The sequence below is a fragment of the Dipodomys merriami genome, unplaced genomic scaffold, assembly GCF_024711535.1.
Source record: "Dipodomys merriami isolate MVZ:Mamm:240054 unplaced genomic scaffold, mDipMer1.0.p SCAF_25, whole genome shotgun sequence".
Lineage (NCBI taxonomy): Eukaryota > Metazoa > Chordata > Mammalia > Rodentia > Heteromyidae > Dipodomys > Dipodomys merriami.
In genome coordinates this window covers 14,403,267-14,420,818 of record NW_027203937.1, presented here as the reverse complement: position 1 = coordinate 14,420,818, position 17,552 = coordinate 14,403,267, and the positions used below count along the sequence as shown (strand labels likewise).

The window sequence follows — 17,552 nt, the reverse complement described above, 5'->3', positions numbered from 1 at the left end:
TTAAAAGATCATTAACCAGGGGCTGGGAAGGTGGCTCAGTGGTAGATTCCTTGCCTCACATGCATGAGGCCCTGGGTTTGATTCCTCGGCACCACATAAGCAGAAAATAGCTGGAAGTGGCGCTGTGGCTCAAGTGGTAGAGCGCTAGCCTTGAGCTGAAGAGCTGAGGGACAGCGCCCAGGCCCAGAGTTCAGGCCCCATGACCAACAAAAAAATAAAGAAAGAAAAAAGATCATTAAACCACATTTCCCACATTAACTTGACTCCTTTCTTCATGAAGTTTCTAGTAGGAATACTAGTATGCTTTGAGAAACAATACCACAGACTTAAAAAAATTAAATAATTGCCATATTTGAAAGTGAAAATTCGAACTGTTTCAATACTGTCCGCTCCAGTGCTGAATGTTTTAAATTTTAACATACTGATTTTTCCTTCTCTGTACAGGAACTTTAGAAAGAAGCTGCCACCTATTCTTGGCGTTAGCACACAGTTTCATGCATGGTGGCATATTTTAACAGGACTTGGTTCTTATCTCCACATCCTTTTCAGGTAGGAAATACAGACCATTTTTAACCTAGTATTGAAAGGGTTTTCCTTTCTTTCCATTTTGGCTCTTCAGACTGGTTGGTGTAAACATAAATGTTAGATATGGAACTGGAAACTTATTTCCAGCTTTGACTCTGCCCCAAGTACATGGAAGCATGTTTCTCGTGTCCATTTTGCCAGTTGTCCCAATGACTTGTCTTTTTTTATTTTCTGAGCCAGGTTCCTAGCAGAAACATGCATAGCATTTACTTTTCATGTAACACCTTTGTGCTTTGACTAATTTCTTTCTGCCTTGACTAATTTCTCATTGATACTTGATGGTCTGAAAGAGCACAGACTTTTGTTATATAGAATGGCCTTCAACTTAATCTTTAATGTTGCTCATGGCCCAGACCTAAGCCATGAATTATTGGCTCAAAAGAGTTTTCTTCTTTCTGCAAATATCTCTCTGAACTGATTGCCCTTTTCTCCTGGTGTTCTCCTAGTAGAGTGTGATGAAGGTCAGCCCTTTACAGCAAAAATGGGCTGTGAGCTGTTCACAATATCATTGTGATTTAGGAGAGAGCTCTTATTTTGTGGCAGTATACACTGGAGTATTCAGGGATAATGGAGTATCATTTTAGATAAAGACTTCAGAATAGTTATAGTTATATTGTTGTATTGCATAGTTATATAGTTAATAGTTATATATGTATATATGTGTACATGCATGTATTTATGTGTATTTGTATGTGAAGGTGTGTGGGATGGTATGATTGAATGAATCATACCATGGTTCATGGTTAAATGGTAAATCTGAATGGAAGGGATATAGAACTTCACCACACCAATCTTGCCATTTTTTTCTGTAAGTTTGAGACTACTTTTAAATTCCAAAAAGAAAAAAAATGTGTTTTTGAGATAATTGTAGTAAATGAGCAAATAAAAAACGTCTACCTGAGACTCAATGAAATGTCCTCTAAAATAATGACATATCCATTTTTCTGAAAAAAGAGCTTAATAGATATGTATGATTGTAAAGACATGAATTCTGTAAGAGTATGTGGACCAATAGTAACAGTACTTATTTCTGGACTAAGAAACTAGGAACTGGAGGTCAGGGATATGCATGGTGGCACATGCATATAATCATAGCACTTGGGAGGCAGAGGCAGGAGAATCAGAAGTCTGTGCTAGCCTGTGATCCATAGCAGATCCTATTTCAAAAAGACAAGAGCTGGGGATGTAGCTTAGTGGTGGAGTGCCCTGGGTTCAATCCCAAGCACAAGAATGGAAGGGCAGGAGGGAAGAAATTTCCTTTTTACTGTATACTCTTTTGTATTTTTGTTTTTGTCAAGTTACTTATATTACCTGTTAAAATATATTAAATAATAGAATTTGTTTTTTTATAAACTGAGCAAATATTTTGAAAATTCCTTCTGTATTCTTCAGACTAGAGTAGAAATGATATGACTACATATTCTTGGTAGGGTAAATTAATGAAAGCCTTTGAAGGAGACACTACTGGAGCTCAAAATGGTCTTGCACTTATTGAGCTCACTCAGATGGTTCTGAACCACTTGAACCATGCCTCCAGCCTGACTTTTGTTGGTTATTTTGGAGATAGAGTCTCAGACTTTTCTGCCTGGGCTGGCTTTGAAACATGATACTCAATCTCAGCCTCTTGAATATCAAGAATTTTAGGTATAAGCCACCAGCATCATGCCAGTGCAGCCCTTTCCAGAATTTTTTTTTTTTTTTTGGCAATCCTAAGATTTGAACACAGGATGTCACTCTTCTAAGAACGTGCTCAAACACTTGAGTCAAAACTTTACCTCTCAAAATTTGATGTGTTCATAAAGACAAAATATTGTGCTGAAGATAATAGAGTGCTTGCCTATCATGAAGCTCTAAGTTCAACTTTCAGAACTTCCAATAAAGTATTGACAATTTTATCACAATTACTATATTCCTAGGAATTTACCCAAGAAAAATTAAATTTACCAAGAAATTAAAAATTTGCCAAGAAAAAGCATTCTTATAATGTTAAATAAAAGAGTTCTTATCCTATTGGGCATTTTTTGGGGGGAGGGGGCTGGGGGTTTTGTTGTTGTCGTTGTTGTTGTTTTGCAAGTCCAGGGGCTTTAACTCAGGGTTTGGGCACTGTCCCTGAACTTCTTTTTTTGCTCAAGTCTAGCACTCTACCACTTGAGCCACAGTGCCACTTCTGGCTTTTTCTATTTATGTGGTACTAAGGAATTAAACCCAGGGATTCATGCATGCTAGGCAAGCACTCTACCACTAAGCCACATTTTCAGCCCCCCATTGTTACTTAATTTAGCAAAACAGTAAGAATAAAGACAAAATGGACTGCTCAGTAAAGGGAAAAAAATCTTAAAATAAGTTATATTCTTTATAACTTGCATAGAGGCAGTAGGGCTGGATAGTTTCTAATTACAAGGTGTCCTTTGATCAGATGTGTTGAGCAGACCTGTTTCTGGAATGAAGGTGACCAGAGTAGAGAATGACAAAAGAGAAAGGACAAGTTAGAACAGCAAGGTGGAGTTAGTTAGGCAATGACTGGAAACTTTTAGGCACTACTCCAGTGCTCTGGAACAGGACATTATAACTATTGATTATACTGTCTCTGTAAATTGCAAAAAATGCCATATCTATGGAAAGAGCTGGGGTTGTGGGTAAAGGTTGTACAAATACTTGTTGGCATCTGTTCTTGGGGAGGGAGAGGTTTAGGGAGAAGTCTTTGTCAATAACCCATTTTACACACACACACACACACACACACACACACACTATATCTACTAGTACTACACACACACACACACACACACACACACACACACACACACTATATCTACTAGTACTTTGGTACCATTCCTGAAGTGGGGGCAGAGTGTCAGCTCTACATAAATACTCCTTAAATAATTAACATGTCCACCTGCATTTGAGCCAGAACCTGAAGCAAAATTTAAGGTGTCAAAGGAAACAGCTGCAAAATTTATTTTTACTTCGTAGAGAAGCCAAGCCTTTTCCTATTGTACATCTGCAGGTCCAAGTGAAAAAACAGTCCATGCTTTTTAGTAAAAGCAGCCACTAAGTGCAGCTCCATCATTTCATGATTGTGTGAACACACATGAGCCAAATTAGTTACTTGGCTCTGCGCCTCCATTTCCTAATGTATTCAATATTCAGTAGATGGTTGAAATGATTAAATTGAACAGGACCTACTTTATTTCAGAGATCTCATTATATATCCTAGGCTGTCCTGGAACTAGCAGTGTAGCCCAGGCTGGCCTCCAAATCATACTCTTTTTGCCACCAGCTCTCAAGTGCTGGGATTACAGACATGCAGCACCACACCAAGCTTCAGCACTTAACTTTTGAAATAATATCAGCCTAGGTTATACAAAAACATTTTCTGCAGTAAACATTTTTTTAGTATTTAAGTTTTTGGATAACATACTTAAGAGTATCAATGATTAGTCAGGTTAAATGAAACTTAAGTCAAAACCTAAGAGAGAGCAAGTATCAAAAAAAAAGCAAGTATTCAAAAAATAACACCAAAATAACGACTTTTTACAGTTGCAGTTTTAAGTACAGTAAACTACATCATAGTCACATTAAATTACTCAAATTTGCTGAGCTCAAAATTGCTGAGCACACATCTATAATCTTGGCAATCAGGAAGCAAAGGCTGCATAAGACCCTGTCTCAAAAGGACAAAAAGAAAATTACCCCTATCCAACTACTCTCTGATCTTTACTTTCTTAGTTGAAATGCTATATATGTTTTATATTTGTATTCATGACATGCTACTATTCAAATACATTTAAATAATGTACTATACATTAAACTGTATGTGCTACATATTACAGATAGTACAATAAATTCTTCAGAGGTAAATTCATCTGTGCTTTGCTATCTGCACTGAATTTAGGATAATCTCATCTCTGGTGGTAATTCGTGTTGAAGGAGACTGAGGACATTTCCCATTACTTTTCTGAGTTTCTCATACCTGTATTTATTTCCTGCTACTATGTATCTCTAACAATACAGCAACCATTGTGAAATAAACCATATCAAGCATTAGTGGGTTACTCAAAACTAAAGTACAACATCTGAGGTCTATGAGCTTGTCTTTCTGTCTTCTTAAAACATCTTGCTTAGTGTTGTATAAGATAGGTACCCAAAAATATGCTTGATAATGACAAAGGTTTAATATCTAGAATATACAAGAAACTCAAGAAACTTGGGGCTGGGAAAGTGGCTCAGTGGCAGAGGCTTGCCTTGCATGCATGAGGCCCTGGGTTTGATTCCTCAGCACCACATAAGCAGAAAAGGCCGGAAGTGGCACTGTGGCTCAAGTGGTAGAGCGCTAGCCTTGAGCTGAAGAGCTGAGGGACAGCGCACAGGCCCAGAGTTCAGGCCCCACAACTGGACCCCCCCCAAAAAAAAGAAACTACACCCACCCCAAATTAACAACCCAATTAATAAATGGGCAAAGGAGCTAAATAGAGATTTCTCAGAAGAAGTAAGAATGGCAAGTAAACATGAGGAAATGCTCAACCATAATGGAAATGCACATCAAAACAACATTGAAATTCTATCTCACTCCAGTAAGATTGGCCAGCATCAAGAATATGAACAATAACAAATGCTAGTGGGGATGCCGAGGAGAAGGAACCCTATTACACTGTTGGTGGGAATGTGAACTAGTACAACCACTCTGGAAGGCAGTTTGGAGATTCCTCAAAAAAAAAAAATAACCTAAACATACAACTAACCACCCTACGAACCAGCCTTACTACTCTTGGTCATCTACTCAGGGTATTACAAGTCACAATATGGTAAAGACGTGTATCCATATTTATTGCTGCAATATTCACAATAGCCAAGTTATGGAAACAACCCAGATAACCTACAATGGATAAGCGGATCAAGAAAATGTGGTACATATATACAATGGAATTTAACTCATCTATTAGAATAATACTAGGTCATTTGTAGGGAAATGGATGGACCTAGAAAAAATCATGTTAAAAGAGACAAATAGCTCATATTTTCTCTCATGTGTGGAAGCTAGATCTAAAATACAAATGCGCATAATAACATATACAGGTCTCTATGCATATACATACAAACTGAATAAAGGATGATATATTTACCATACTTAAGGGAGGAATCCAAAGGTGTAATTCCTCTGAACAGCTAAAGTTTTGTACAAAGTGAACACCAGGAAGTGGAAACATGTTTTAGGGGGTAGGCAAAGGGAAGAGGCACAAGAATGGAGCAAGAAAGGGTGAGCAAATGCAGCCAGTATATTCAATGTATATTATGTAAAAGTTGAACTATGTAACTTGAGGGTAGGGATGGGAGTGGGAGGAAAGATGGGCAAAATGATGGGAAAGGTGACATTGATCAAGAAATAAAACCTCACTTATGGAATAGAAACCTCTTCATACAACCACTTAATAATAATTTTTTTTTTGGTTGGTCATGGGGCTTGAACTCTGGGCCTGGATGCTGTCCCTGAGCTCTTCAGCTCAAGGCCAGTACTCTACCACTTGAGCCACAACACGACTTCCAGTTTTTTGTGTGGTTTATTAGAGATAAAAAGTCTCATGGACTTTTCCTTCCTGGGCTGGCTTTGAACCTCGATCCTCAGATCTCAGCCTCCTGAGTAGCTAGGATTACCGGTGTGAGCCACCAGGCTTAAATCACATTACTAAACCTCAAAAAATTCCTATGACTGAACAAAACACATGCCAATATTGGTTTTTTTTTAACTTTGCATATACAAAGGCACTATGGTTAGACTTGTTGGTAAGCCAGTTTTTATGAATTAAAAATTATTCTAAAGAGCTTCTTCCTGCTTCTTTTTCTTTCAGTTTATATACAAGAACACTTTACCTGAGATATAGGCCAAAAGTAAAGGTAAGTCTATATCCTGGGGTGGGGGTGGGGAGTGATAGGTGTGTGTGTGTGTGTGTGTGTGTGTGTGTGTCTGTGTGTGTGTGTGTGTGTGTGTGTGTGTGTGTGTCTGTGTGTGTATTGACAGGCAAATATGGGGAAAATGGGATGGATGTAGGAGATAAAAAGGGGGGCATAGAGTGCTGTCAGCACAGGCTTTGGAACAAGAAGATAAAAATCTTCCATTTACTACTAAATTATCTTGGATACATCTCTTTAAGCCTGAAATACTTCAACAATAGAATGGAGCTGTTCATAGCTATATTATAGAGTTGCTTTGAGGATTACAATTTTAATGCCCACTTCCATGCTTGACAAAGTAGATCTCTGATACATTTAAATCAGTTAAGTGAAAATAACTTCTGAGATGTGGTACAAATCTGGAAGGAATGTGCTGTACCCAGACTACTACCCAGTCACTAGCAAACCTACCAACACTCTAGGCACTGCCCCATGGATTTTTTTCTCATCCTTTTCCAGGCATAAGACAATCATCTTCTCTTATTTTATCCTTATTGCCACAGTTTCTCTTCGGAATATGGCCAATGATTGTGCTTGAGCGTCTCAGGAATCACTGATGAATTATTTTACCAAGGGGAAAAAATGCCACCTCCCATACATAGTCCTGGAAGAAAATATAAGAAAGCCAGAAGACCTACACATTCAGATACATCGTGACCATCATCGCAACAGAGGAGAGACTTTGTAACTAATGCTGCCAGCCCCATGGAGAATGAGGAATGTGCCTGATGGGTGATCAGCTCCTAGCTTTAGCTCATTTTTCCTCATCTTCATCCTAAGATGTTTATAAAGAAACAAATACGATGTGTTATATTCAAGAATGCCTGGGAAATTTGGCTTTTCTTAACAGCAGTCTTTGGAAATTAATCTTTTCTCTCTCTTTTTTTTTTTACAAGGGTTGCATGTGAGCTATAACTTTCTTAATATTCAATTAATGAAAACAGCTATCAAGGACTGGCAAACTCCCATATCTGGATGCCAGCACTTAGCTGCATCAGCCTTGATTTATACTGTTGTCATATTAACCATTAACCTCATAGATAGTTTTCCAATAGGTTTTTTTAAAAGAGCTAATTGTGGAATTCTAGGCATTTCTTCTCTGTCCTGGTGCCTGTTGAAGTTACATAGCAAACTCTGGCCTGCCACTGGGTTCTATTCTTTTCAATTCCCAGCATTTACTATAGGCTCCAGTCTGTGTGGCAACACAGCCAGAGTGGATGGATTATCTAGTATATTTTCTCAAACTCCACAGACTGTCCCTCCAGTCAGCATTCTGTAAATTCTGGCTGCTCTGTAAAGATCTTTTAAGTTGTCTATGTTTTTATGGCTAGGCCAATATTATTGGTGATCTAGCCTACTCACATCCCATCCTTCTTAGTTAACTTGAAGTTACCAGAGAATATCATAAAACGCTGACTTTTTTACATTTTGGGATATTTACCTGTTCTCAGAGAGGTCATAGTTATTCTTAGGGAAGTATGTCAGGTTAACTAGATGAAATGGTCAGGATCTAAAGCTTTATTACGTAAAACTCATTAAAATACCTCCTCCTCCATTTTTTGAGGGAAATATATATATTTATGGATTGAAATAGCTCAGACTTATAACATATATCTAAAAGTTACAATGCTAAGAAACATCAGTGCTTTGAATGTTTAGGAAATTCAATCACTTATCAAACAAAAAGACATTCACTGCTTACATCTTAAGCTACAGCTTCAAAAGGAAAAAGTTACAAAAGTTGGTAACGTATTTCATTTTTACAATATTCAGTAAGTAGCCCTAGTAAATGAAAGGGAAAAAAATGTTTCCTTCACCTGTTAGCCTTAGTTTTAGTCCAAGTCCTATTTTCCTGCACTTAACATCGCAACATGCCATTTAGGCAGGTATTTCCACCTGCTTTTATATTTTTAAAAACCACTTGCCAAAACAAATCTAACAGAACTTTGGATGTGCTTAGGAGAAAATAAAACCAAACAGTTCCAATGTACTCCATAAAAATGCTTTTTTTTTTAATGGAAAATTCTAACTTCATATATTGTTACATTCACTTGCAACCACTTTGAACTGTCACTTTTTTTTTTTTTTGGGTCCGGTTGTGGGGCCTGAACTCTGGACCTGGGCGCTGTCCCTCAGCTCTTCAGCTCAAGGCTAGCGCTCTACCACTTGAGCCACAGCGCCACTTCCGGCTTTTTTCTTTTTGCTTATGTGGTGCTGAGGAATCGAACCCAGGGCCTCAAGCATGCAAGGCAAGCGCTCTACCACTGAGCCACCTTCCCAGCCCCTGAACTGTCACTTTTTAATGAATGTTTTGTTTGGTTTTTGTTGATCATGGGGCTTGAAGTCAGGGCCTGGGTTCTATCTCTGAACTTTCTGTTCAATTCTAGTGTTCTACAACTTTGAGCCACAGCTCTACTTACTTGCAGTTTTCTCGTGGTTAGAAATAAGAGCCTAACACACATTCCTCTCTGGGCTGGCTTTGAACCAAGATACTCAGATCTCAGCCTCCTGAGTAGTTAGGATTATAGATGTGTGCCATCAGCACCCAGCTGAATTTATTTTTGTAACATTCAGTCAAATATTCCTTACAAAAATTTTTCTGTATTGGGCATTGGAGACACGGTTCAAGTAGTACAACACCTGCCTAGCAAGCATGAAGCCTTGAGTTTAAACCTCAGTACTGAGGGAAAAAAATTATATAGGAACAAAGGATTTGCTCATAGGAACAAGGAATTTCTGTATAGGAACAAAGACACAACTTTCCTGACAATGCTGCGACATTGTAAAACAGAAGTTGTGCAGGATAGAGGTCAGGTTACTGGCACTGAGAGCACACCCCAAGACTGCCATTTAGAGCAGTTTGTTCAATGTGCCATTCACTCACCACCACCAGTGGTTACTTTTTCAGTAAGCTGCCCCACACCTCACTGGAGAGCTATGGGCATCTCTGGATAGCCATATCTTAAAGACCTTTATGTCAGTTGTAAAGCAAGACTACAGTAAAGCCTAGAATAAAACAATTTATATGTGTTCAATGAAAACTGAAATCTTTACATTTCCAGGACCATTGTACCTGACATTGTGGCCCTTCTAATTAGCACAAAATAACATATTGAAAACTTTGTTTCTGTGCCCCAATGTGAGAAATCACTGATGATCTATAAACTATTGCTAATTTGCCTTTATTTCAATGGCTTTCTTTTTTAACTTCTTGGATTCTGAGTGGATTTTACAGAGTTAGATTTCTATTTACCTCCCTCCTCTTCATTTGCATAGAAAACTTCCTCTTAGCTAGAATATAGCAAAAGTCTGTTTCCTACTGAGCAAGTAGTAATTTGTAAGTTACCTGATGTTAAAAGGTGCTTACCTTAGCATCAAGTGACTGATATAAAGAATGTGAGCCTGGAAAAAATCCATTTTATAAAACATTAATACTTTAGGACTTTGTGCAAGAAGCAGTTTCCTCACCTTTGAATATACGCATGCTGCCATTTCCACTTTGGAAACCAAAAGCAATTTGCTGGTTTTGATTTTTTGGGTTTTTTTTTTTAAGTAAAAACTAGGTGAAAGTGTTTGTTTTAATCTGATTAATCAGTTTTTCCCATACCTCCAACATGAGCTTTCCTAAAACATCCCACCTGCTGAAGAGATATCTTACCTTTGTGATATACTGATCAGCTGGAGGGATTTCAAATAGTAGATATCGATATTATGATTTAACAAAAAATGCAAAATCCTAGAATAATCTGGGTGTTATTTACAGAGTTTTTCTTATACTGGGAAGAGAAGGTATGACTCACAAAATTGAGAACCAAAAAGCCAGTACCTAGGGCATGAAAAATCTCTGAATGCTTATAAAAGTAAATCCTGTTATACAAGTATGTTCTGAATTTAATTAATATCCCTAAAGGGTCTAATAATGTAAGTTTCTCTTCTGAGTCCTATGAGTTCCACATTGTTTTGCTCTTAAAAGCAGTTTCTCAATTGTTGCTAAATATGATGTTTTCAGCTTCCAATTCCAATTGATAAGATAGGAAGTTCTTTTGGCCTGTGGAGTATGATATGCTACTGGATAAGCATTTGTGTAAAACATGTTTCTTGTTTTTTATTGTAAAAATACTGTACAGAAGTGTTACAGTTACATGAGCAAGGTAATGAGTCCATTTCCTATCAAGCATTGTTACCTCCTCCTTTGTTTTTCCCCTACCATCCCTTCCCTCCCCAACCTAAATTGTAAAGTTTGTTTTTCAACATAGTGTCTTGTGCATCTCATTGTTGCAGTGAGTCAACCTGTATCCCTATTTAAGCATTTTGTTAAAACATGTTTCAAAGAGAACATTTTAACCCAAATTGACAGTTTTGTAGCTATTTGCAGATCTACTTCTGTCTTATATTTTACATCATTCAAAGAAAGGTATTATATAATTAGTTTGACATGTCTTGTGTTTCATGTCTGAGGATTACAGTCTTTTCACTGTTGTGACCATTTGCAGCTAAATAGGGAAAGAGCTGTAAAGTGATTTGAAAAAACAAACATGATTCATGTAATAGGAAACTGCAGTGCTGCTTTTTAAACTTTTACTTCCTTTAAGAAGGATGATTTGGAGGGAAGGCTAACATCATTTCCTTGATTTTTTTTTAATCATGTATTCAGATTCTGACATTTGAACCCAAGGCCTCACATACACTTGCATACTTGCTATAACGTTTTTGAGATGAGGTCTCATATCCTCCTGGTGTCCCAAGTAGCTAGGATTAAAGGTGTGAACCACCACTGGCTCTTTTTTCCATTGGGGGGATGGGGGTTGCGGGAGAACCGGAGTTGCTGGTGTTGCTGAGAACCTGTATGATTGTGCTTAACTGGACTTAAACCTTGTCTCCAAAACTACCAGTCCAGTCAGCTTCATATCCACACAGGATACTACTTCCCTGAAGATAAAACTCTGGCCTTGGACTATAAACCTTTGCCTGAAACTTTTAACAATGTTGAAAGAAAAGTAAGGATTATAAGAGAGACCAGCACAAGGCAAGTCCTTTGTTGGATAGGCAATCAGATCCCTGAAGAATTCAGCCAGTATTCTTAGCTACCCAATTTCTAATACAATGCAAATGTCCAATGTTTCTCAGAGTCTTCATTTATAATTAAATCCAACAAATGACTACCTGTTCAGGTTGGCTGCTAGTGTAGAAAAGATTGATCATCATATTCCGTACTGGAAAATCCTTAAGTCCAAATCAAGGAATTCACTTACAGGACTGTAAGTGACTTTACATCCTCTCACTCTGTTAGCTTAGCTGCTGTCCTTGTTGTTGAGCCAACAACAGGTTGCACTGCACAGCTTGGCTCATGGTGATCTGCCCCATTGCTTTAAAGAGCACACTGTTTATACTTGAACTAGATTGAGTCATTGGTAACTTGAATATTCACAAAATTGTCATAAAGTTTCTGAAACTTCTGTTAATGTTAGATCATCAAGTTTAAATTGAGTTTGCAGAATTTATTCTAAGGATGCCACAGAGCACCTTTATTAGAGAAAATTTTAAGTTCTCTGTAAAAATACAGAGATCAAAGCCGGGCACCAGTGGCTCACACCTGTAATCCTAGCTACTCAGGAGGCTGAGATCTGAGGATCAAGGTTCAAAGCAGGAAAGACCAAAGTGGCACTGTAGTTCAAGTGGTAGAGTGCTCGCCTTGAGCTGAAGAGCTGAGGGACATCGTCCAGGCCCAGAGTTCAAGCCCCATGACCAACAAAATAAATAAATAAAAATAAAAATACAGAGATCATTTGCAACCTGAAAGAAAAAGATTTTTTTTAATTATTACACTATCAAAGAGCTCCAGCCCAGAGGTTGGCAAACTGTAGTCCACAGGCCAAATCCAGTTTTCAGAAGTTTGGCTGTATTTACTTTTTAAAGCATGGTTGAAACAATAATAAGGTCTGGGAATATAGCTCCATAATAGAGTGCTTGCCTAGCATGTGCTAATGCCCTGAGTTCTATCCTCAGAATCACTAGGAAGGGGGAAGAAATGTGGGACTGAAACTGAATAGTCTCAAACTCTGGCTCCTGGAGTTTGCTTCACCGGCTCTAGACCCCATCAAATGAGCGTTGTGGAATGTGGAAGTACAGCAGGCCTGCTTTACTTTACATCTCTGTGTATTTCCTTCCTTCCTTCCGTCCTTCCTTCCTTCCTTCCGTCCTTCCTTCCTTCCTTTTTTTTCTTTTTTATTTTAATATGTGCCAGTCCTAGGGCTTTTTTGCTCAAGACTAGTGAGCCACAGCTCCACTTTTGCTTTTTGGGGGGAGTAGTTAATTGGAGATAACAGTCTCACTTTCCCTTCCAGGATAGCTTCAAACTGTGATCCTCAGATCTCAGCCTCTTGAGTAGCTAGGATTCAGGCATGAGCTACCAGCACCAGACTTCTCTGTGTATTTTTCATAATGAAAATATATACTTCACACGTTCACTTTGCTGAATGTCATCATAGGACTTGTGTTTTAATATTTCATAAAATTATTTTTCACATAAATTTTATCAGATTTGGCAACAGCCTGCAGTAAAGTGCCTAAACTCCTGAGAAATTTACTATGAGTAAGGTCCATGATTTTATTTTTATATTTAACAAAGGAAACCTATCCTATTCTGTAAAAATCTAAAAGTCCTAGTTGCACTCAGCTTTTGAGTTGATACAGAAAGTTGAGGTCTTCTGACTATTTTTCCTCACATCATCTAAAACAACACTGTAAGCTAGTTGCCAAAGCCAAATAAGCTGAATAGGCATGTGTGTGTGTGTGTGTGTGTGTGTGTGTGTGTGTGTGTGTGTGTGTGTGTGTGTGTGTGTGTATACACACACATATATACATATATATATATATATTGCTTCTCTTATTTTCTAAAAGGAAAAAGGTCAATGTTCTTTCCACACTGTCCTTTTCTGGTTTCTTTTTACCTCTTTTTAGAGCTAAGTCATTCTTACAAATGAAAAAAAAAGCTATTCTAAAAGACAGCAAGAGGCTGGGATGTGGCTCAGTGCAAAGCACTTGCCTAGCAAGTGCTATGCCCTGGGTTGGATCCCTAGAACCCCAAAAGAAAACAAACAAACAAAAAACACAGTTTAAAAAAGCCCAAAATAAAAAAATAGCAACTACAATCAGTTTCTATTTAGCATACTGATTGGGTGTGGGTTACTCTCAAGCAGTTCCATGCTTTTGATATATCAGAGTCACTTATCAGTGTGACTAACAGATAATGCTTTCAAGCCAATAGAACATTTCCTAGTTTATCTGTTACAACTATATGTTCTACAAGCAGTTATTTAATAAACATACAGATTGTATTGAATCTCTACAAGGAACCATTTTCAGGTAATCTTGTCTGTTTAATCACCTTTTCCATTTGATTTGCCAAACCACTATTGTTTTTTTCTAGAAAATACTAGAATAATGTATTTTTATCTAATCCATAATCTAGGCAATATTTTAGCATTCATCTATTGCAGGTGAAAATATTAAATGCTACTATTTCAAGTAAGACGTCTAGTAATGTTTTATTCCTATAAGGTCTACCCGGAAACAATCTACTTCAACTTCTGAATGTTTGGTTTGGAGCACTTGTTTGATGAATATTCAGTTAAACACTTGGATACAAGCTCTTACCAGAAGATCAAATCCCGACCACTTATCTTGGAATGTTTCTGAAGGCATTCACCACCCTCTGTTAATTCTATAATCTTCTGTGCCTGGATCTCCAGGCACATGATGAATAGTGCCAACACCAAAGGCTTTGCTTTAGAAAATATAATCCTGCAGTGACATGCCTTAAGTTGAGCTTCTAGTCTTTCCAAATCAAATGTATTTTTTCTTTCAGATAGCAAGATCTCCTGAATGCAGGAAGAAGAGAGTTGTAGAAACTGAAAGGCCCTTGTAGCTTGAACTGTCCAACACTCCTTCTCCAAGACAAGTCTTTCCCATTCTCATCAAAGTCTGAAACTGTACATCGATACTGACTTATTCAGCTCAAGTCAGTTGCCAAAGGGACATTCCTTTCCTCTTCTATTGACTTTACAGCCAAGTAAAAGCAGCTCAGGACAACACACCCAAGGTGCTTGGGCTGTACCTACGTTTTAGACAGGAATCTGTCCAGTAAATTCACACTTAGAGAAAATCTCTGTCAAACAAAGCCAAAGTACTGAGTCCGGCTCAGAGATCTTTTACTTCGAAGTCCCTGAGTCTCATAGTCATCCTGAGGCCATTATCATGGGCAGACTCCATCAGTCTTAAGCCACAGACTTCTAGATTCCTGTTCGAGGAGTGTTCAGCAGCTGGTATAGCAGATTCTAGGCATTAGGTGTTGTTGATACCTCTATCATCTTGACAGCGCCAGCAGCTTCCTGGAAGTCTGCTCCCTCCCCAGGTTTGCTCTCATTTTGCCCCAAAACCAGACACTAGAGGCCTACAAGGCAAAGGGACCTGTGGGCCTGGGTGGGAAGGCCCAGGAAGGGCCAGCTGTCCTGGATGGAGGGCTCCACTGAGCCTCCCAGACAACCCTGTCCCTTACAATTCTCTGGTATGATTATAATGACTGTTCATTGATGGAAGGTAAGGCCACTTCATACAGTTTGGTCACTGTCCAGTTGGAGTAGTTAGCTTCCCACAACACATCATTTAAGCTGAGTAGATTGCATTTCAGTACACACCTTTTGCTAATTTACTTAAGGCTAACAACAAACCCTGCTGGAAGTAAACTTAATAGGCCCAATTTGCTGTTCCACTCATGACTGTACTACAGTAGAACCCACAAACATAAACCTACGCTGCAAATGTAAAAGCCAGTAACTTTACTTTTAAACCTTTATGACCTATAAATATACAGCATACTCAACCAGAGAGCTGTTGTGTAAACACCTGACCTAGTTTCCTACTATGAAGCAGAGCATATTGGGAACAGAAAAGTCATACTGCATAAGCCATATATGTTGATGATTTCCTTGTTTGACCTATACGGTGTAAAACAAATGAGCAATTTCTTACAACTTGCCACTGTGCTATACTACAGCTTTTCAAATATTAGCTTTCCAAGCCAAGCCTGATAAAATGATCATTTCAGTCACCCCTGACCATATGGTTGGTTCTTCGGCTGGTCCTTCCTTTGTGTGTTAGGCATGGGCACCTTGCCTGGAAAAATAGATGGATGTGAACATGAGGCAAACAGGAACTCTTGTCTGTCAAAACAGGTGAATTTGTAGAGCCATGTGGGATATGCTTTGTGATAGAGAAGACTGAAAAGAAGTCAAGATTTAAAGTTGTTTTACATATACATCTGAACTCTACATTCCTTCCTAGTGCCACTGTGACACATGCTCCCTACCTACACCTATTCATCATCTGATTAACCAGGTTTATGAGCTCTCTCTGGGCTCCTCTCTAGCTTAGACTGGAGTCACCCTCATTTCTCATTTCAACTTCTGAATGACTGAAGTTTACCAACTGTGTCTTCCTAGATGGCCAAGTACAAAAGCAGGGCTGGATTCTCAAAGAAAAATGTTGAACTAGTAGGAGAGAAAGAGAATTCACTCATTGAACCCTAGTATGTGACTATCCAGCCAATCTACTGTCAGTAAAATGACTTACATTTGGAGTATCATAGAGGAAGATTGTAGAGAGTTCCTAGAATGTTCATTTGGGCACTGGAGTAGGGAGACCTCCATATCAAAAACCAAAGAAGGAAGCCAGGCATGGTGGTACACATCTGTAACAGCAGCACTTGGGAGGCCAAAACAGAATTGTAAGTAAACAGGTTACGGCAGAGAGGGCAGGAAGGGAGTGTCTGGAGAGTTGGGTGGGAATTAATTCATACAATGGCTTTGAAAGCCATCTGAAGAATTAGAATTTTGAAAGCTCTTGAAACTGTAGTGTTGACTAAGCAGAGACAATGAAGACTTGCAGCAAATAGAAGTAAAACAGTCCTGGTGAAGGACTATAGAGATGGAAAATCAAATTGAGTTATATGGGGAGATTTAGGGTAAGTTATAGTGTGTAACTATATTCTAGTTTGGGATTTGATTTGTTAGGTCTTTTTTTTTTTCACCCTGTCTCAAAACACACACACACACACACATCGGTATCACTGTGTAGCTCAGGCTGTGCTTGAAGTTGTGATGCTCCTCCTCCCTCAGTCTCTTGAGTGCTGGGATTACAGTCAGGTACCACTATACCCAGTGGGATTTATTGGATGAGAAGTCTGAAACATCCTGATAGCATAAGGACGTTAAACATGGAGCTGAAAGGATACATTTAAGAATGGTGAGTAAGATCATGGAGGACAAGAAGAGGAGCTCAGACTGAGTCTTCAAAAATAAGCCATTTCAGGATTGGGTGGGAGAATTTTGAAAGCAAGGACACCTCAAGCCAGATAGCATACCCAGCCACCTGGGGAAGCCTAGTGAGGGCCTGAGCTCTAGTTCCTTGGAGTCTGCAGATGCCATTGGCTGAGCTGGGTGTGACTATTGGCAGAGCAGGCTATATGACCAGCTTAAGGGGTGGGGGACAGTAACCCTGGAGCATAGGCTCTCACCTGGAACCCATTGGCATTCATCCTGATGGCATGATTACTAGATACATTATCTCCTTGGTGTCTCAAGGCCTGTATTGGGATCCTAGTCCTCTAGTGAAAAACTATGTGATTGTGGCCAGGTCCCTTACCTGAATTTTGAAGTCTACATTTGAGAAGTATAGGAATGTCATAGGGTTGGCATCCTTGGGTAGAGTCTAATTTTAACAGTTTCTGAACCAGATTTTTCTTGCAAGGCTACCTACAAACTTCTGAACAGCCATGAGGACTCAGCCAAACTTCTAGACCATACTCACCCATGCAACAACGTTCTTCTTCCTCATAATCTGTTTGTCTTGGAGGTGGGACAGCTTTTTCTCTTTTCCCACTCATTCTTAGGGCTAAGGTGTGGCAGACATTGGACTGAGACTTTCTGCACCACACAATTTGTGTAAGAAAGATCTGAAAC

The 17,552-nt window shown here is 38.8% G+C and overlaps 1 protein-coding gene, 1 long non-coding RNA gene and 1 pseudogene across 2 annotated transcripts in view; 1 reads left to right on the top strand and 2 right to left on the bottom strand.

Moving 5' to 3' along the window:
• The window catches only part of Acer3 (alkaline ceramidase 3), a 109,445-nt gene extending 98,660 nt beyond the window's left edge, over positions 1-10,785 (top strand). The window contains exons 9-11 of the mRNA XM_070034955.1: positions 445-549; positions 6,432-6,477; positions 7,038-10,785. Coding sequence (XP_069891056.1) covers positions 445-549; positions 6,432-6,477; positions 7,038-7,091 — 205 coding nt within the window. The 3' untranslated portion in view covers positions 7,092-10,785. The remainder of the gene's footprint in view (positions 1-444; positions 550-6,431; positions 6,478-7,037) is intronic.
• Positions 1-17,552, bottom strand: part of LOC138836380 (uncharacterized) — a 30,290-nt gene that overhangs the window by 10,503 nt on the left and 2,235 nt on the right. The window lies entirely within an intron of this gene.
• Positions 14,097-14,903, bottom strand: LOC138836538 (cyclin-G1 pseudogene; annotated as a pseudogene).